The following is a 21,527-nucleotide window of genomic DNA, read 5'->3' on the forward strand; positions in this document are numbered from 1 at the left end:
TCAGAACAACAAAAAGTTGCAGAGTAGAATGAGAATTTGTACACACTCCTAATTGTTAACCCAGTTACTGAGCTATTTGTGGTGTCAGTTAGAGGAGGATAGTGGAGTATTAAAGCATACTGAAAATTTTCTAGTTATGGAGGTATGCATAGTTTTATAGTTTTTTGGTTCCTAAATTCTTTATCATGCTTCATTGCAATAGTTTTGATGACAGACTCCAAGGAATTTACACTAACCTGAAAATATTGAAGTGCAATCAAGTAATGGGCTACATTCTCTAAATATATTTTTGCAAGATCAAAATATAGAAATCACAGAACGCATTTCTAATACTTTTAAACATTCTTCTGGGTTTAGAATCTTACAGGACATTTGGATCACAATTTCAAATTTTCTTTCATATTCATAAGATTAGATTTTTTTGTTTGAATGCAACCCAGGGTTTTCTCATTCACAGCTGAGTCTTCTAGAAAATCTGTATCAAATATTTGAAGATATGGGATGAAATACTGAGATTTGGCAAAAAATAATGACGAGAAAATGTGTAATAGCCACCTATGTTGTACCCTAATGTGACAGTTTACAGAGAACCACGGAGACACTGTTTTCTGCTAAGAAACAGCCCGATTCACTGCAGTAGTTCCTTTGTACGTTCCCCTTTATTATTTTTATGTAGTGTTAGTGATCAGTTATATAGTCAACAGGTTGTTTTCAGTGCCGTCTGCGTAGCGGACGGCAGCGAGCCATGGGGACCAGGCTCCCTGTCGGGGCCGGACCGCGGTGAGAGCGGCGTGCCCAGGGCTGCCCGGCTGCCTCCGAACGTGTCCCTGAGGAGAAGGGCCGGGTTCCCGGCGCTGGGACCAAGGGCGGAAACTCTCTCCCTTCAACAAGTGAGGTCCGGCGGCTCAGCCGCGGCCCGGGCGGGGCGGCAGGGAATGCCCACGGGCTGAGGAGCCCCCGCCACCCCCAGCTGCCTCCCTGATGTCCTGCAGCCGCCCCCCGCGCACTCCCGAATGGGCGCAGGAGCAGGGCGGGCGGGAGGGGCGGGAGGGGCGGGAGGGGCGGGCCCGGGAGGGGAATGCACCGCCGCCCCCGCCCCCGCCCCCGCCCCAGGCGGGGCAGGCTCGCGCCGCCTCAGGGGCCGGCTCGGGCCGGGCAGCTGAGGGCAAAAGCTTCACCGCCGCACATGGCGCATGCGCTCTCGGCCGGCGCGTGCGCGGTAGCGGGAGGGAGCGCGGAGCGGAGCCCGGCACTCGGCAACGCTCGGCGGTTTCCGTGCAGGCCAGGCCGCCATTTTCTCTCAGCCTCCCCGCGCGCGGCTCCTGTCCCGCTGCCCGCGCTCTGCCCTGCTCGGCGATGGACGGGTGAGTGGGCGCCGGGGCGCCGGGAGCCGGCGCGCTGCCGCGCTTTGCGCTGCCGGTCGGTGGTGGGACCCGTCCCGGTGCCGGGCGCTCGCTGGCTGTCGGCGGGTGTCTCAGGGTGTGGGGAGCGCTGAGCTTCCCTCCGCGGGACACCTGAAGCCTGAGGCCCCACACAGGCTGGGAGCGGGGCAGGAGGGGCTCAGTGTCTCCGTAACGCGGGCCCCTCTGTAGGGTCTCCCGTTCAAATCGCCAAGGGCCTTGGGCCGCCCCCTCCTTAAGTGTAGTGCCCGAGACGCCGTGTCTCGATGTAAAGAAGGAGCGTGCTCTACCCCCATCCTGGGCCCCCAGAGCCTCTCGCTCCCTCCATGTCCTCTGCCTTTGGCATCTCTCCCCTGGCCAGGGGCTGAGGAGGGGCGCGCTGCAGGGCTCGGGTTTGTTTTGGAGCTGGCTGGAGGGGAGGAGCGATGCCAGCAGGAGCCAGATGTCGAGTTCTTTTGTTTTCAGAAACTGCCTAATAAGCCCTTCGGCTTCCCCCCCTCCCCAGGTGGAAAAATGCCTTTGTATATGCAGTGGACTGGTTGTAAAAACCAAAGAAGGGAAGGTTGGAAGGAGTCAGCCATATGGGATAGTAAGGGCTGGGATGGGCAGGCACTACACACCGGGCCTGCTTTTTGTTGGACCTGGAAAATGGGGCTGCTGGCTGTAGCCTTTGTCAGTGTAAATACAACAGTTTTCAGCTTCCAAGTCTCCTATTAGGTTGTTTACACTGTTTCGAACAGAGCAGCCGTCTCTTTGGTATGCTTTAAGCATATAACCTTTCAACTGTGAGAGTTCCAAAGGCTTTTTATGGTTGTGATTATAATGGTAGGAGTTACAAATCCTGTCTGAGAACTACAGCCACTAATGAGTACTACACTGTGGAATGCTCTTCCATTTTGTTTTGTGTGTGTGTGTATTTGTGGACTAAGGTTTCTTTTAGGATTGGGGTACACACTGTGAGTGATGATGTCACAACCTCTAAGGAAAAGGTGTACCTTGACATACCTGTTGCAGCGTTTTTCATAGGTGTACCTCATTAAATTTCATATAAGTGTAGCTACCAATGCGTTGGGGTTTTTTTTCCAAGCTAATTAAAAAAAATTGCTTTCTGCTGTTCAAAGAGTAGGTCAGACAAAGGTTCAGCTGTGTTGCTGAACTAGCTGTTAATAGATGTGTGAGAGAAGTTTTCTATTTACTTTTAAATTACTCTGTTTCCACCCTCTAATCTCATGTAGTCCAGAAACCTCGGTTTCCTAAATAAATTTCCTGGCAGTGGTGCATTGGAGTAACGTTTCCTTGAAACTTTGTACTCTTTGGAAAGGCCTATAAACTATGGGGTCTAAGTGGCTTTTTAAAATTTCTTTTGTATTTCAGACCAATATGTTCTTGGAACATACTTTCTTGCTTGGGGAACTTGTTGCCTGTTTGTTTCCTCGTCATGTCATTGCAATACATTGAAAAGTTTGGTTTATGAGGGTAAATTGACTTATGTTCTCGTTTTTTTCTTTTTTTACAGCATTGTCACTGATGTTGCAGTTGGTGTGAAGGTAGGATGTACACTTAACAAATAAGGGGGTGGAGTGCTGATACAAAATGAACTACTTTGAGCATCAGTAATTGCATAGTGGAAGATTTTAGCTGGTCATTGTGAGCTGATATCTAGTCAGCCGTATATGCTTTATTAAACAAAAATCCCTAGAGGTAAATTGGAGCCTCTACACAAAAGACTTTCCTAGGCACTGAGCTGTAAACAGTGGTTCTGAATTAATGTAGTGGTGTCAGCTTCTTACTTTAAAACTTGATTTATCATACTTTTTTTGAAACAACAGTCCTGCATTGTTGCATGGGGCCTGTAAAAGTCATTCTTTCTTCTGTCCCTCCCCCTCTCTTTTTCAAAACAATTTCCACTGAAGTTAAAAAAGAAGTGATTATATGTAATAGGACAAAAAAATGGGAGCTAGAATTTATGTAGACACAGAAGTGGATGTTTGCTTTGCTGCATGTTTTATTTCTCAAGTTCAGTTATGAATTGATCATATTTTTATAACAAGGAAAGGGCTTCCAAATAGCTGTTAATTTTCTATTTATTTTACGTTTTTTATTTGAAGCTTCACAGGAATTAGATCAGTACTCCATAGTAGCAGAGTGAGAAATAATGGTAATATGAAGTGATATGGGACAAGGGAACTTTAATGAATGCATAAGAGCAATTCTATTTCAGTGGTAGAAACAGAAGTTTTCTAGTGCATACAGTTAACTCTGCATGTTTATTCAGGGTCTTATAGCTTGTGCTGCATACCTGCCTTTGCACCTGAAGCTGATCACTGTTAACTGCTTGCTCAGCCTGCCTTTGTCTAGGAAGGCCCAGTTGCTCAGATTCAGTACTGGTCCTGCTGGATTTGGACTAGTTCTTGTATAACACAGCCAGCCTGCAGGTACAGCTGTTCTGTCAGATGTACCTGTATAATGTTTCTGGCTGAGCTTGCTTCTAGGAAGGGCTGTCAGAAGTCAGTGAGATTCTGGACCTATCCAGCTCCATATGTTTGTGCAGTATTGGAGACAAGCTTAAAATCATTCTGTGAGTCGTGAGTAAAGTGTAGTTATTAAGGTATTTCCGTGGGAGCTAATTACAATAGAAATACGAACTGACATGGTTATTTCTCTGTTGCCTGGGAGGACAGAGTGTTAGCTCATTAAAACGTAGCACCATATTTAGTAGTTTGGAGGGATACCTGAGGACGTTCCAAGTCTTCCAGCAGCAAACTCTGCTCCATGTACACAGCTTCAGGACAAAAATATAAAATTATGAATTGCCCTTAGTAATTTTCCTTCTTTCTAGTGAAGAAGTAGTTTCAAGTAGATCATGTATTACTTGTATCTTAAATTCTGACATTTCTCACTTTGGGAGAAATAAATGGACTCAGGATCCCTTTCACTCTTTACTGTGAGCAACTTCAATCTATGAGAATTTGAGTGTTACAAGTTATGTCCCAACTGGGTAGTGCAGTTTTGAATTTAAATTTTAAGATAGTAGCCAGACAATGAAATAAAGATGCTTCAGATGATGTAACTGCTTTCTTCTGTTGATTAAGAAGTTATGTTATGAATATAAGAAAGAAAGCAAGTGTATTGGAGGCAGTGATTAAAAAATACAAGAAGAGGCTCAGAAGTATCAAAAAGCTGTGCTCTTTGCTTGTAAAAATGGACTTGCTGTGTGGTTTTTAAAAGAAAGCAGTCTGTGCATGGAAGTAGTACAAATAAATAAGGATGATGATACCCTGAAGAAAGCTGATAAATATGGGAGGAATGAGCTGGATTGTATTCTGGAGCTTCTTTAATTATCTGAGGATACTGGTAAGAATGGAAAATGGGATATGTGTGTGATTGAGGTGTACAGTGTGCATAGTGATGTACTGCCAGCTTCACTCGTGTTTTGTGGAAGGACACGTGGAACATTTGTCCTTATGGTGACTGCCCATTGCTCTTGGTGGACTGGTGTTTTAAAGTTGAGGAATGCTTTGCCCATCGAGTGTGTATAAACAACTGGGATCAGTCATTTGGCCTTCCCTTGAAAGTTTTCTTTTTCATGGGATGCTGTGGGAATGTGTAAGGAGTAAGTTTTGAATCCAAGGAGTTGCATTAGCAGTTTTAGTGCTCTTCCAACACTACTTTTATTACGATTGGGTAGTCATAGGATGTGGGCAGGGATTTACCTGTGAGAAGTCACCTTATCCGTGTTATTTTTTTTTTACTTGATGCTTTCTGAGATTTTTCACTTACAGCATATATGCTGATCACCTGCAAAACATGTTTGTGATGTATGCAATTATACTTGGAGAAGTGGATAGTGACAATATGACTCTTCTCTTTGGAAAATTTGCTTTATTTTGTCATCATCAGTCAAATTTAAAAGTTGTATTAACTGTTGTCTGGCTGGTTGTTCTCTTAAACAGAAAAGTGAACATGTTATATTTTTAAACCCATTCATAAAAGAGTAAAGGAAGTTAATTACTGTAGTCTGGGTATTGTCTTTCAATTAAAGGAGGACTTTATAGTTTTGGGGACTGCATGTGGTCAAGGCAAGTATAAAGTAAAAGGAGTGCCTCCTTATAATGCTTTATTAATGGTTTTATAATTGGAGTTATCTACAAATGAGAGATAAATTTGAAACTATTACCATTTATTTGTGTTGTATACTTGATTTGATTTAGAACATTTTTGTTCCTCTGATGTTCAGTCTTCATTTGATTTACATGTTGAGTCACCAGAAATTAACACCAGAAACAAATACAAAACATAAAACTTGAAATGGAGGTGGAAAAAATGATGAATACAGCTTGAAAACTTGGTTTACAACGAGTAAATGTGGGGATTTGTACAACTCAAATTATGCAGTGGGAACACGCTTCTTAGCTCAAACTCCTCATGCTGAGGAGCAGCATGCTTTAATTTCGGAAAGCCTTAGAACATATTACAACCCAGTCATCCTCTAAGTACAAATGAAATAACTCATACTTGACTTGGTCTGTAATGTCTTGTTTTGCTTACCTAGAATTCATGGAGGCAGGGAAATGTCACTGCACACAGTTCACCCCGTACATTACATTTTACAAAATAATGTGGAAAGGAATGAGCTTTGGCTCTGTCTGATGCTGATTTGTGAACTTGCATTGTATATAAGCAGTTTGTTCAAAGTATACTTGAATATAGGAGAGTTAAGGATTCCAGTAATGGTAATATTTACGTAGTTCATCAATTTTTAGAAAAAATCAGTTCCTTGGAGAAATTCTATACTTTTTATAGATTTCTTTGTGCACAGTTTCAAAAAATTATCATATTATGTAAAATATTTGCTTTTTCTTTTAAAAAAGTACATTGGAGTTACTGTGTTCTTATTACATCAGGTGCTTAGTTACTCTCTGGTTATATAGTTTTGAGCATCAGCATCTAATAACTACTTTGAATTGCTCTCTTGAGCTCTCTTTACATTATGATGCTTTAATCTTGATAACTGATTTGGCACTTGGTGTGATAGAGCCTTTTTCAGCCGTTGGTTGTGTGAAGTATATGATGTATCTTTCCTCTGGAGTAATTAAAAGAGTCTTTGGAGGGATATAAAACATGGTGTAAGGAATATATGTCACACAGGAGTAGGGAATAACTTAGGTGAACTTTGGGTGCTGATTGAGGGTGATCTTTCCTACAGTATTTCAGTGTGTGCCACTTCAGTCTAATGGATGATCTTTCTCCTGGATGGGATGGGTGGGTAGCTGTGCAGTAAATGGGGCTTGAACAATTGAGTGACTCATTTTGTGTATGTGCATTGCGTGTTTCACAGTGGCTGAGGTGGTGTTCTATCTGACAGGAGAAAGGAACCAGTCAATTCTTCCTGGATGCGTTATTTGGTACTCAGCATTTGGGAAGTTTTTGACCTTCTTGACACTGTTTTGGATACTGGCCAAAACCCAAGCTTCAGCTGCCAAGCATGGACAGCCCCAGTTACAGCTGGGAGGGCAAACTCATTCCTGTAAACACAGTTTTGTAATGATTAAAGATGTGGTGATGGCGGCCTTCACCCCAAAGTCAGGGCTTCGGCCTTTGCAGTGCACTTAAAGGGAATTGGTGGTGTGTATTTAGTTGGTTGTGATTGGGATGGGCAGAAGATGCTAAGAAGCACTGTCCTAATACTTTTTAAATTTTCCAAATAGGAAAGTATCACCTAGCTCCCCTTCTTCCTGGTCACTGAAACTTAACAAAGAGGAATATAATAGTATGGGGGAAGGACAGTAGCTAAAAACTGACAGAGACAGGAACTGATGGAGAAAGGGGAGACAGTCTGTAAGTACTCTTGAAGTGTTGTCCGCTTTGGTTTTTTGACCAACTCTGAACTACTTTTTTGCTAGTAATAAGTGAGAATTTTTTCATGGTGGAAACAAGTGGATACTGTAGGTGTGCTGTGACTTTTTTTTCAACTGTACACTGTATAATGAAAATAGGATTGAGAATCATATTTCTAGCAAGTCATTAGAAGATAAATTTTTCCACTTGTAAAATTTAATCTAAACTTATTTCACAAGCCTGTTCCTTTCAGGTTTTTACGCTCTCACTTTTTTTTCCTTTCCTGTTGTAATTTTGACTACTTAGAAAGAAGGGAGTGGCAGGATAGAAAATGATTTACTCAAACAAATGTCATGTGATGGTCTGTTGTATTTAAAATGTTAGAATTAGAGTTCTGGGCTAACCTTGCATGTCTAATATAATTGCTAGTAGATTAGACAAAGACACAGTAATATAAGAAAAATGGGTTGTTTGTGAATTAGAGCTGTTTTAATCTTACATTAGCTATGATAATGTTGTTAGACAACATTTCTATTCAGTAATACTTAGTTGTGCTAGCAGCAGTAAACAGCAAAAAAGATGTGTGGAGCATTATAACAGTGAAGTAAGGCTGAAGTCTGACCATGTTCAAAAGTTTGGAACTGGCATCTGGATTTGTCTTTCCAGCAGTGGTATGGGGAACATGTCCATAGTGGCAAAAAATAACTTCTTACAATGAAAGATATCTGTTAACAGTAGAGATACCTGATAACAGTAACTTCAGTAAATTGACCCTGTTTGTAATGGCTTTTATGTTTATTCTCAGAACAGCTGACTCCAGTTGCTTTTTCCTTTGTACTTTTGGGGTTTTTTTGTAATGCTCATTCTGCCACTGTAATGTATGTGAAAAAGTAAGGAAAGCTGAAAATGGAAAGAAAGGAAGCATGTTGAAACTTAGTTTGTTCTATGTAGTAAGTGTGCAGCAGTGTAAGGAAGCTTTAGTATACCTGTTTGATAAGTTGTGATATCTTTCACTAATTTGAAGTCACATAGATTTTATTTGTAGCAGAACACATAGGTTTTTATCTTAATTGAGGGGTTGTACAAAGAGAAATGCAATCACCTGCGCCATCTCTGAAACATGTACTAATACCAGTATGGAAGTACCCTTCCCATTTCCTAGAGCTTCAGACCATGTTTTCACAAGCAAATCAAGCTGCATTCTGTTTTCCCGTTGCTCTAATACTTGTGCAACAGATGTTTAGGTAGCCAATTCACAAACCTTTCTTGGGAACTTAACCAGGATAAAGCTAAGCTGACACAACAGTGGGCTACATCTTTTTACTCAGATTTGTACCAAAGCGTGTGGTTGCATAAGTGCTTGTAACAATACAGAATTAAGAGGACACAGTAGGAACAAGTTGCTGGGGTCAGAGAGAAGGTAGGAGTCTTGCTTTTGGTGGTAGTTGGTTGTGAGTGAGGTTGTGGTTTCACAAGCTGTTAATGGGACTGTGATGTTAGATTTACGGGTTTGGATATTTTTTACAGCTGCAAGTATGTGTAGTCATGTTTAGCTTTTCATGAAATCATTTTTTCTATGAATGCGTAACATGAGTATTGAGTTATGGACAAAATAGCATTAGCACTTCTAATTTACTAGTGAAAAATAGGAGATAATTGAGTAGAAAATACCTTCCATGTGGATCACAGTTTGAGGTGTAGGAACTGCTACTGAAGGACCAGATCTGTACATCCGGGTGCCATGGTTGTCTGTCTGGAAGGCAAAGGACACATCCAGATGGTAGCTTTAGTGAGTTGTTCTCAGCTATTCTAATTTAATACCAGTAATGTTTGAGAGTAGTACTTTCTTTCCTGGTAAAAGTGGAATTGAAAGTCTGAAATGCTGGAATAAATTATTTTGATGGTGTACTTCTCTTGAATGTTTGGAGCATTGACATATTAGAAGAGATTCTTGTCTGCAGTCTTTCATTACAATTGAAAGTTTGGAAGTTTCCAAATAAGGCTGTGTGACATGGTGTAAGTTGAGATTTAATTCTTTACTCTTTGGCTTTTTGGTTTAATAGTCCATCTGGTGCTTTGAGAAATTTGTTTCTTTTCAACACTGTGTTTTGGAAACCTGGAGATTTTTCAAGGAAATTGAGTTTTGTCTCCTGTCAGTTTTAGACTTTTCAAATTCCCTTGATTGCGCGCTCTCAATTTCTACAAAATTCGTGTTTTTATTAATTTTCTCCTAGCTCCTTTCTTATTGAAAAGTTGAGCATGTTAAAATGACATAGTTTTTAGGCTTTATAAACAATATATGCTTGGCTGAGGAGATTATAAAAATAATTGAAGTAGGGTAAAAAAGAACATATATAGAGAGTAAACATGTAAAGGTGGTCATATTGTACAGTATGTATTGTGTAATATGACCATTGTTAATACTGAATGAAAAGCAGGTGGTAAGTGAGTTATTAAGCACCCATGGAGTTCATGCCCATAACTGATTTGATGCCAGTATAGTTACATGGCATATTCTTTAAAATAATTCAAGTAGGTGTACTCCTTGCTTGTAAGGTCCTGGTGAAGTATAGCAACCTTATAATTAAACTGTATGCTTTGAAAATACTTATTGACCTGCATGGGGTTTCTTTTGAATATATAGACTTGGCTTGTCCTGTGCTGAATGGACCTTCTGTGATCTCCTGTACATATGAGAGGTGTAACAAATTCCTTAGTGTAGTTTGGGTTATGTGTTTTGACAGTTGTGTGTGTCATCAGAGCATAAGGAAGATCAAGTGGATTTTTTTCACAAAAGATTATGTGAGTGTATATTTATGTAGTGTTTCATATAAAACTGTATCATGTTAAAAATGAAGCATCCTTTGATGATCACGTTTAAACTGAGCAAAGTTTATGAATGTTGTGTTTGGGGGTTTGAAGTGTGTTGTTCTGTTGTTTCAAACATCCAGTCCCCAAAGTTGCTTCAGGTGTTGAAGCAGTGTTTACAATGCTAGAGGAGAATGTTTTAATGTCTGGGTTGAAACTGTCACATGCTTATTCCTCTTTCATATCATCAGGTTTCTGGCTCTTTTACATTGTTCCCAGATGTTGTTAGAAATAAAGTGTTTCACGATGGTGTTGGATTTCCTTAAATCACAAGATCTGTCTCCTGGCTTGTCATACCCCTTGGGAAATTCATGCCTGTAGGCTGAGAATGACTGTGGTAAATGTGCAATGCTGCTGAAGTTCTCTTACTTATCTTCTGTTTTGGGGGGGAAGGGAGGAGAGAGAGAAATGGGAAGGGCAGAAGTGTCCTGGTTTTGAGAGAGGTTTGTAATATCAGCAAATACGACAAATGAGAGTATTTGTAAAAAATGGTTTTTTTCAATATCTTCGAGTGTCATCTCTGTATTTTGTAGTGGGAATTGAAGAAATTTTTTAGATGATACTGTTGGCTTTTTAACAAAAGTTAACTGTTTCTAGGAGTCACTTATTTTCTGTTTCTAGGAGTATTGTAGTGCTTCTACACATGCTTCTAATAAGATATCTGTAATACAATGTTAGGTTAGGTTTAGCCATAACTTCTGGTCAGTCTCAATAGCCCTGAGTCATTGGGAAAAAAGCTGATGTGTATGTGATGTAAACAGTTGTCAAAAAGTATTTTGATGCATAAAAGATGTAATAAAATCTGGGGAATGTGTGAAGTATTTACAGCATGATCTGGAATGTGAGGAGGAAAATAGTTGGCAAAGACTTCTAAATGATATATTTTTGATTAGTCTAGAAACATAGTATGACTGTAATGACTTCCTAAAATGACATAGCTACATAATATAACCTGTGATAGTATGAAGCTTCATAGTAGTCTTTTATGGGGGGAACATCTGAAATTCTATTATGTCCGTCCAGGTTGTATAGTAAGGGATTGTGAGTTAGCTGTAACTTAAAGCAAAGACCTAGGACATTAATTTGCTGAGCTAGGGACTACTTCTTTCTCATTGTTTAATTGATTTTGTAAATTGTAGAAGTGACAAGTATATATATTTTGTAGAAATATATGAAATAAGTATTCACTTAAGGAAATTAACTAAAATATCAAAAAGGTGTGTTTACAGTATGTAAAACAATTTTTGTATATATAATTTTGAATTTTCACTTAAATATGCACTAAAAGTCTGACTTGGTATATTCTTTGCCTTTTTTGAAAGTGATCCTACACGTCAGTTTTACATAAATCCATTGATTGAAGGCACGCATTAAACATGCTGTTTTCCCACCGTGCATGGAAATGCTCTCATGGGGTCAGGGGGGTGAAAATATGGGCTTCAGTGCAAGGGCGGTATTGACTCTGTGACAAATTCAGGATTCACTCACTGCACTGTTAGCTTGGCAATTCCCTTGTTTGTTTTGTATACTTGTAATTTGGTAGATGCTGGTTTCATAAAGAAATGGTCTAGATAGCTGTGATCTGAGCAGTCGTTACTTTTTGTGGAAGATTAATGTAGATTAATCTCCTTGACATTGGTAGGAGTAGAAATGTGGCATCAAAAACTTGTGCTGTTGAGGACTAGGTGTCAGAAGGTGACCTAATAATAGTACAGTGGCAGTTTGTACTTATTTTGTTCTTAATAATCTCTTTGCCTCATGCTAAAATGGATATTCAGTTAGTCTCTACCATGTTGCTATTACAGTAACTTTCCTTTGCAGTTTATGGTAAAATATAATAATTATGGTGGTTTTTTACTTGTTTATTATTTTAACTTAGATGTGAACATTTTTGCCGTCTCTGTATTTGTGATCTTCAATATTGTTACACAATCTCAAACTTGCTTTGATTCTTTAGAACACAGCAGTTTGCCCAGACAGGGAAAAGAGTTAAGTGAACGTTGCTTTTGGATCTTCTTTCCTTGAGTCTGATTCTCTGTGCTCTTCAAAGATCTGAGATTGGTTACCGTAGCTCTGAAACACTCAATACAATTACCTAATTTAGTTTAAAGGTTTGCACCATTTGACTAGAAGAATTTCTGTGCTTTAGACTAATTAAATATTCAAGGTGCTTGGAAAACTAGTTATGATTTTGAATTTCATGTGTGACATACAGTGATAAAAAGCTTTGCTTGTGGAGCATGGCGTCAGTCCCTTTTGGCTTAGCACCCTCTAAAAGACGATACACATAAAACCAAAACCAAGCACCCCAAACCACAAATCAAGTAAACAGTTCTCTCTGCTGAATAAATGTAAGTAAAATAAGCATTTATGTCTTTGTAATTCAGGAGGGATTGTTTTACATGGTAGTGCCCCAGTCTAAGAGCACACATTGGCTTACTTGAGATGATTTTATGAAATTGCTTTACTAGACAGCCAAGATTTTCAGATAACCCTTTTGAAGTAAATCACAATAACCAGGCAGGTACTGCTTTTGATTTTGTAATTTAAGCACTCTGTGTCCAAATCCATCATGTCTTTTGTGGTAAAGCCGGTTTTAAAGTTACATATGGAATTGAGGGCCAGAAGGGTCTAGGTGGCTTAAGAACCATTTAGGGAAAACAACCAAGTGTATCTAATAAGATCATTGCTCACACGGTAAGAGAGATCTTTGTCTTTGACCAAAAGCTTGGGAAATACGTATGGGAGTGAGTTAGTAGAGGTTTGCTGTACAGTTGCGATTTCATGGGGGAATTGGAAGAACATTCCGTGTATGAACCTGTACATCTGTGAATCAGACTTCTGAACATTAATTTATGCAGATAAGTCCAGTGTAGACTTTATGATACAGGCCAGTGCAAGAAATTCACATTTAATTGTTCTTCTGAAGCAAAACTGTTAAAACTTTCAAGTGGAATGACAAAATCTTGTGACTGACTATGAAGGTATTCATGAAATGTAAAATGCTACATTTGTAAATGAAGAGAGAACTGTTCATGAAACACAAATACAGGAACTGAATATCCACTCTGTTGAGTAATTTGTGCTCCTTTTGGATTTTTCTGCTGTGGATTAAGAAATTAACAGCTTTTTTGAAAGCCTGATTTACTCAGCTTGATTTAAACCAGAAGTTTATATAATCATTCTTGACTCTTTCATTCAGCAGTTGCTGTTGTAAGTAACTTTCTGAATCTGAAGGCAAGTCAAATTTGAGATATTTCAGAATTGTGAAGTTCCTACAGGTTTTGGGGAGAGCATTCATTTGGTACTGGAGTTGCTTCAGCTATTTATGTAGTAATTGCTGTACCATTGCGAATTAATACCTGTCATATTAAGGGGGAAAAATGCTGCTGAATGATCTTAATCAGCCGAACTCTGAACAGATTCAGTGGCTGCTGCTGCTTCTGCCTGTTCAGCTGCACACAGGGACTGTCTAGATGGGTACTGTGAGCAGAAAAAACTGCACTTACCACTGAGTAACCTAATGCTGCTAGTAATCCTCAGCTTTGCAGCCTTCTAGCCTTGTCAATATTATGTTAGAAAAAATAGAACATGAAAAAGAAAGAATGTTTATGACTCAGCTTATACCGACTACCTGCCTATTACATCAGTAGTTGACAGCAATTTAGTTAAAATAACAAAGTTTCTATAACTTACCTATATTGTTTCTCAGTTCTATCTAGCTAAGTTTTTCTTAGTTATATCTGATTAGCAATGATCTTTACACTGAAAAGGATAAGACATGGTCCTTCTCATGGTTCTGCCTGATTTTGGTATTAGGCATGATGCCATCTTAAGGGAGCTCTTGCTGATTTGATAGGCACAGCTTTGTTGCTTGCTATGTACCTGTACAAGCTTAGAACATGCAATAAACTGTATAGAGATTCTTCAGAGATGATGTTGAAAACTAAGTAAACTTTAATGGCTCTATGTGTGCCATATAGAAACTTTATATCAATTTTAACATGCTGTTCTCTGTGTGGACACAGATACAGTGCAGTATGAGAGAAAGGTAAGGGTTTGATTTTTATAAGTCTTTCAACTGTGCTGTCTATAAAGGTAATAGTTTCAGATAAATTTATTATGGAGTACTGAAGTGCCCTGTAAAACATATTCATTACCTATTCTGGATTCTCTTGTAGTGTCCACAACAGAATTAAACACATTTATTTTAATAAGGATGAGTAGAAACTGGTTTTTTCCTCATTACCATTTTAGCAGTGACCTGGATTAGTCTTAAGGGTGCTGCAGAAATACTTTTGAAGTGGGAAAGAATCTGTAAGAAGTTAAAGATAATACTCAAAGGATGGTTTAAATATTTTCTTTATTGAAAGAGCACATAAAGATCTTGTAGGTTTTTTGGGAGATGAAGTCTTGAGGGTGAAGAGGGTTGGGGCATAAAAGAAGAAACAACAAGGTGTGAGGAGAAGCACCTCTTCAGCTGTGTCAAATGCCCATCTTACGAACAGTTTGTGGAAAGGGTTGTCGTGTATGGTTTCAATATAAATCCTCCTGATTTTGCAGCCCACTTTTAAGTCATTCACTAATTGGTATTTGTCATGTTTTAAGAACTGCAATGAAGATTTAATTCCCTGCCCTAACATGTATTTTGCAGAACAAATGGGTGTTCCCAAAATGAAAACTGATTTCATTTCCTGTGAACATTAAATCTTTTTTTTTTTAAATAGGGGTGTTAAAATTGAGCTAAACTCCGTATTTCTATTTGTATAGATTTCCCTTTGCATAGATTCCCTTCCCAGCTAGATATAATAGTTTAATATATATGTGTATAAAAATATTAAAACTTAATTTAAATGTTATTGAAGTAGAGTAAATACATTTAAATATATTTAAACATGAAATGCTGGGCAAAATTATTGTTCAGCAGTTCTCATTGTGTCCAGAGATGGCTTCATTTCAGTGGTGGGTTAAACAACTGTGCTTAAGCTGCTCTCATTTCAGATTGCCATGTAAATATTCCGCTTTACTTAGATTTCAAATTGTTGCACTTATCTGAAAAGAGGAAATATCATCTTTAAAAATCACAAAATAGAGGAAAAAAATCTCTTACTGTCTCTTTCTTTTTAGAGAGGATCTGACGAACTTCTTTCAGGCAGTGTACTCAGTAGCCCGAACTCTAACATGAGCAGCATGGTAGTTACTGGTAAGTGATGCCCTTTCAAAGGAGAAATCTATAATTTATACTTGGACTCATTTCCTGTTTACAAGGGGAGAACACCAAAACAAGAATCCGTTGTGCTATAGAGGGATAAACTTTTGGCTTGTATTAGAATGTAGTGACTTTGTATTTCCTACAAACCTTGGGTGTCTGAGGAGAATAATGCCACAAAACAGGCAACTTTCAGATGTCTGCACACTAAACTGTGGGTGGGTGATGGGATGAAAAATTACAGTTGTCTTATACAGCTGCCTTTAACGTAAGGAATCTCAACCTCCAGGCAAAGGCAAACAGCCCAACTTCTGTGTGACATCACCTTCTTTACACATGAACATCTGCAAGTCTGGGCATTACAGAGAAGACCACTGTGCCACTTTGATAATACAGTGTGGATTCAGGAAGAGAGAGTACTGATTCACTGCTAAGTCAGGAAGCTTCACTTTGCTCCTTCAGTTTGAGATTGCAGTGGTAGAATCTCAGAATATCCCTGCAAAGTGACAGTGGCTGTTCTTGCATCAGTTTTCTGGTGATGCTAGATAGAAAGGTTTTTCATTAATTGGCACACACTAAAATGCATTCTATTGCAGTTGATGCTTCTGTATGTTGAACGTGCATTGAGTTCCCTTGGAAGGCTCATTTCAGAGGTCTTGCTTTTTCTCTTTTTTCTTTTCTACCATGCCATTAATTTTTTGTGAGTTTTTTCTTTCTTTTGCCTTAGAGATGTGGAGGAGTTGATTCATGGCATCAGAGGATTGCTGCACTTTCCAGTCAGTTGCCTGGTTCACTGTTCTACTGTGCCTGATTTTCTATATTCATGGGGTCAGCAGTATAATCACTGATAGTAGTAGTAGGCTCTTTCCACTTTAATTTATTAGTAAGACGTGGGATTCAGGGTGCAATTTCATGTTACAATGAGGGTGCTGTGGTGGACAACTCTATGCTTACTCATCCTACATCTTTAGCACAAGCAGAAAAACCTCCAAATCCACATCTTTCTGCTGCACTCTCTTCTGTTGGAGTACTCATTCACTTCCAGAGTAAGTTAATGCAGCATTAAACTGTTCTAACATAATAAAGTAGTTTATCCTTGGAGCAACTTACTGATCAGCTATGTGATTGATTGCACAGTTGCAGACACAGAGCCGTGTTGAGTGGAGGAGTGTGGCAGCAGAAGAAAACCACTTCCACTGGCAGTTCTGTAACCAAAGGTGAAGAGGTGGTCATACTTCGGATTGTCAGAAGTGCAGTGTAGTGCATTCATAGCCATTCTGGAACCCCAGAACATTTGTTTCTCTTCCCTGTTCTTCTTACTTCCTTCTGGTTCTGAGAGAGGTCCCTCTTGTTTTCATTTTCTTGGTGTCCTTTTCAGTCCTGGATATTAATTAGTGCTTCATCAGTTTGCTTTACTTAAACAAGAAGCTACTATGGAAAGGAGTTGTGTGGATGAGGGTTTGGGCAGTGAACATCAAGACAGGACCAAGTCCTAAATGTTACCAAATTTTTCATATATTTTTGGAAGATATATGGATAAAACTTTAGTTCCAGGATATTAAATGCGAGTTAATTTATCAAAGGAAAAAAGAGGTAAAGGGAAAAAAATGAAATAAGAATTATAGTTTTGATGCTTCAGAAGAAGAAATACAAAAGCTTGTCTAAGCAGCCCTTACACAGAAATTCTTCCTGAAAAATTCTGAAAATGGAAAAGCATGTTTTCATCTCATTAGGTTAATGAATGGGATGGAAGTTTGATGTATTTAACAAAGATGCTGCTTCCCATTTTCTTTTTTATTTCCACCCTCTTTAAGATGATTAAGGGTTTGGGTTTTACTCTTGGATGTTTCTTTGTTGTGAGTGGGAAGTTTTTTGGTGTGGGTGGGGGTTTTCTGTTCGGGTTTTTTTGCATCTGTAACCATAAATGACTACTCAAGAAACGATCTCATTAGCAGCAGTGGTCAGAGTAGTGGTGTGGCTCGTGTAATATCAGATGCTTGTTATTAAAAGTCTCACATAAATTCTGTAAATGTGTACTGAAGGTTGGTGGAAAAATAGTCCCAAACAAACAAAAGCCCACAATCTGAATGCAGTGCTGTAATTCAAGTGCTGTTCATTCTCTGTAGCAGTCAGTGAAAAGTGAGTTTGGGTATTCTATTTTTTAAACATTTTCTTGGTATTGTATTCAAATTCAAATTCTGCCTGCCTTTTTAAGTAGCCCAAAACCCTCCTGTAGAGTAGGATAAATCCACTGTTCAGCTTCTGAGTATATCCTCCCATAGTTGTCTTGTTTACTGTGGATGAGGAAGTACTTTTTTCAGACTTGCACAGTTGAAAAGTTCAGATTGTAAACTCAGAAGTAGTTAAATGTGAGAAGGTAACCTGTGTGTTAATTTTTCTGTAACCATATCCTGAGAATGTTCAAGTATTCTCTCTGTCTGAATTGATGTCCTCCTTTTGCAAAAACACTTTTGCTTCAGTTTTGCTATTACTTTTCAGAAGAGTTTGAAACTTTAGTAAATTAAACCATTTTTTTTGCTGTAGCCAAGGTATAGTAGTGATGAATCTTTCCCAAATTCTCTTCAGGGCTTCAGGGAACCTGTGATCATTTATTAAGTCCCATGTAAATAAGATGTGTTGTTGATATCTGCCCATGTAAAACTCATACTTATTCTTGCCCTTTCATTCTTAGAGTTAGGAAGTGTCATGATGAAACTTGGCCATTGTTTTCTGGAGAATGTAGAAACCTATTCTGGTTTTGGCTGTGATATTTCCAATATCTGATCCTGTGATATTTTTCTAAGTAGATAGCTAGGAGAACAGAAGAAAGACATGGTTTGTCTTTGTAATCCTCTGAGCCTTTTATTGGTGAAAGTGTACACAGTCAAAAAACCAGCTGTCAATAGCAGTGCCTTAGCAGGCCTAAACCTTGAACAAAATCTTGTCAATCACAGCCTCATTTCTTTCTCTGCTGTAGAAATATTAACCTAAACCAAAAAGCCTAAGTTCTCAAAAAAACTTCCTTTTCTTGGAAGGGAGGGGTTTTGGTAGAACTGAGGGCTGTGTTATTATGGGTGAGACTGAAGATGATTTTTAAAAAATGAACATCCTACCTTCTTATCATGGGAACAGTTCTGTTAGCGTGGGGTATTCTTTGTATTCAGCTGCCATTCAGTGAGGATACTGTAGTACTTTAATGCTTTTATGAATGCTCTTTCTCTAATCTTCTCTCCTAGTGAAAGGCATGAAAGAGGAATGGTTTCTCAGCCCTATAGGGAGTCTTGCAGATGAGTCCTTTCCATTTTTTGTGAAAGAAACTTGTGAAATTGGTGAACAAATGTTTGATTTGCATTCTTAGTGATAGTTTGAACTGCTAGTAATTCTCTAAAAAGGCTAGCATGTTGGACATGGCTCAAAATACAAGGCCTGATCCTTGGGCATTTTCTAAACAGTTTTGTCACCTCTATCCATCCTCTGGGCTGTGTAGGTGATAATGTCACCTTAAATTAACATTCACTACAGGTGAAGTTATTGTTTTAGGTACTGTGTCTTTTGTAAAAGACTAGTCTTAACAGAAATCTGGACTTGGATCAAGATGACTTTTACCTCTTAATTCTGAACCCTGTTCTGAAAAACTTGACTACTGTCATTATTGAGGAATTTCATTTCAGTTAAGCATTTATATTTAAATATACAAGATTTGTTTTTGTTCCTGAGCTAGGTTGGACAGTACGGCAGAACATTATTCTGTAAACATTAAGGGAAGGATCCCATCCACTGGATTAGAATTTGTAGCAAGGGAGAACAGCTTGTGGAGTACAAGATAAACAAATATCTAAGCTTTTTTAAGAAGCTCTTTTTTTGTGTTACTTGTGTAAGTTTCTGACATCTTTAACACCAGCTGGCATGCGTATATTAAAATTGTATTGTCAGAACTACAGACCTTTTACTACTGCTTAAACTACTGCTAGTTTTCCTTTCACTTTTTTGAAAATATTGTCAAAGTCTATTGTTATTTTCAGCCATAATCTTGCTTGATTCTGATTACTTTGGAGAGCAAATCTCATAAAGATATGTGAGTTAATTTTTTTTGCATTGGTGCACAATGACTAGAAAGGCTCTTTAGGTAAGTTAAAATATGATTGGGTAACAGGATTCTTGGAAACCAGAGCTGAAAGCAAGATCTTTAAGTATTGCTGATTCTGACATTTCTTATGTTTTTGAAAACATTAGTAAGGCACATTGCAAATGATTGTACACAAATATTTTTTTACCTTTCAGTTCAGTAAATACATAGCTGCAGTTGTTTATTCTGCAAATTTTAAATGCAAGAAAAAATGCCCTTATCTTTAAAAACTGGGAAAGGTGGTCCCTCTGTAAAGGGGTTACTTTTATGCTGAACTTCGTGTGAGGATTTTGCTCTTCAAGGTGGAGGATTCCTTAATGGAAGTTGTAGGGTGAGTTATCTGTATGCAGGTGCTCATGCTATGAACTCCATTGTTGAAATCCACATACAAAAAAAAGTGAAGTTTTTAGGGATATAGATAAAGAGTGAAAGCTATTGATGAAAGTTTTATGAACATTGACTTGTCAAAGACACTTGGAAGGTTTCCTTGTTACAGCTGCCATCAATTTCATTGTTCACATTTGTGTGTTTAAAATAGATCAGTAGAAACATTCTGAAATCATTTTGCAGCTGAGCTCACCAACTCCTGGAGCTTTGAATGATGCTGTTGATCTTGTTTTTACGTAATTAGCAGGGAATGTTAGGAGTGACTTTGGTAGGTAATTCATTGTATTAACAGAATATTTAGCACTGAGGCATACAAGCTAATAATATTTCAAATTCTGTATTTAACCTGGGCAATAAACATAGATGTGCCATTTTTGCTAATGCATTAAGTAAAATTGGTTATTAGTTAAAATAAATGATGCCTAAACATAGGTAATTTACTTCTGAAGTTTGCAAATTGATTACAATTCATAATAATTGGAAAGATTTTGTAAAGTACATTACATGTGATTGGAAAGTATAGTAATTTAATAATACTGTATACATATTTCTACAGATATGCAGTTTTAGAAACTTAAAAATAAAAAAAAATCGCAGGATGGAGAAATAAAATGTGGCTATTATTATTAATTTAGGTAATTTCTGTCTGCATCGCTATGCCATGGTAACTTGTTGTTCTACTTCGGTTAGATTTTACTCTAGACTGCGGTATTTTTACGTATTTTTAAGAACTAAATTGAAGTGCATTAGTTTGAGATTGCAGCATTTAACAGCCACTGTACCATACTGTAAATCTGTTATCGTAGTTGCTTAGAAAACTCAGTGCATTTTGAAACAGGTGCAGTCTGTGCAGATGTGCACATAGACTGCACCTGTAAAAAAAAAAAAGCTGTAGTTAAGTTTTCTTTGTTTCACTGTGTTTACTTATTTAAGCTCAAATTCCTCTTAAGCAATAGTCATTGTAGTCGAAGATAGTTTTAATATTGGTTGGTCAAGAATTTCATATGCATATGGCCCATGTCTGTGATAAACAGCAAAACCCCTATTAACAAAAGTGCAATGAATGCTGACCATGTAACCTAACCTTCAAGGTTAACAAATGTAGACCTCAGACAACTTCATATTCTGTGTGTTTTATTGTATTTTTGAGTGTAGTATCTCCTTTTCTTGTTCTTTCAAACATTTTGAGTTTGAGATTTTATCTTTAACTTAAAGCTTTTGTAGATTTACATGCTAAAGCAAAGGTCCTGTTTATTTGCTTTTGGGAGCCTCGCAGAGGTCACTGGATCAGACAACAACTGTCTTCCTACATTCCATCACTTACATCAGGGTAGGGTACATAAAGGAAAACCTTTTTCAAGAAAAGAATTTTCCAGAAGTAAAACCACAGTGATCACTGTTATACAGTTTGTGATTGTCTGCAGTCTGTTGCTGGTTGGTTGAGGCAGATAATTGTGTTCAGTAGCCAGTGCAACATTTTAATATTTCTGTCTGGTCATAATCCACAACTATAAACTAGGTATCTTCAATTGCATTGCCTTTCTCTTAGTCACTTGTTTTCTGTCTGGATACATGTCCTATAACATTAAATTATGCGTATTTAGCCAAGGTAAAATAAAAAGTGCTTTCTACATCCAACAGAACTGACTACTACTGCTATTAAGCTTCTTGTCTTTAGTATGTACAAACTGAAAGTTCC

At 38.3% G+C, this 21,527-nt stretch overlaps 1 protein-coding gene across 5 annotated transcripts in view; it reads left to right on the forward strand.

The window, feature by feature from the left end:
• Positions 1 to 1,086: 1,086 nt before the first annotated feature.
• The window catches only part of PTBP2 (polypyrimidine tract binding protein 2), a 46,162-nt gene continuing 25,721 nt past the window's right edge, over positions 1,087 to 21,527 (forward strand). For 2 of the 5 annotated variants that reach the window (XM_063407568.1, XM_063407569.1), the window contains exons 1-3: positions 1,088 to 1,364; positions 2,917 to 2,947; positions 15,234 to 15,309. In XM_063407568.1, the coding sequence (XP_063263638.1) occupies positions 1,357 to 1,364; positions 2,917 to 2,947; positions 15,234 to 15,309 (115 nt within the window). In that variant the 5' untranslated portion in view covers positions 1,088 to 1,356. Of the gene's footprint in view, positions 1,365 to 2,916; positions 2,948 to 15,233; positions 15,310 to 21,527 lie in introns of all 5 variants that reach the window. The other 3 variants (XM_063407567.1, XM_063407570.1, XM_063407571.1) reach the window with 3 other exon arrangements.

This window comes from Prinia subflava, chromosome 10, assembly GCF_021018805.1.
Source record: "Prinia subflava isolate CZ2003 ecotype Zambia chromosome 10, Cam_Psub_1.2, whole genome shotgun sequence".
Classification (NCBI taxonomy): domain Eukaryota; kingdom Metazoa; phylum Chordata; class Aves; order Passeriformes; family Cisticolidae; genus Prinia; species Prinia subflava.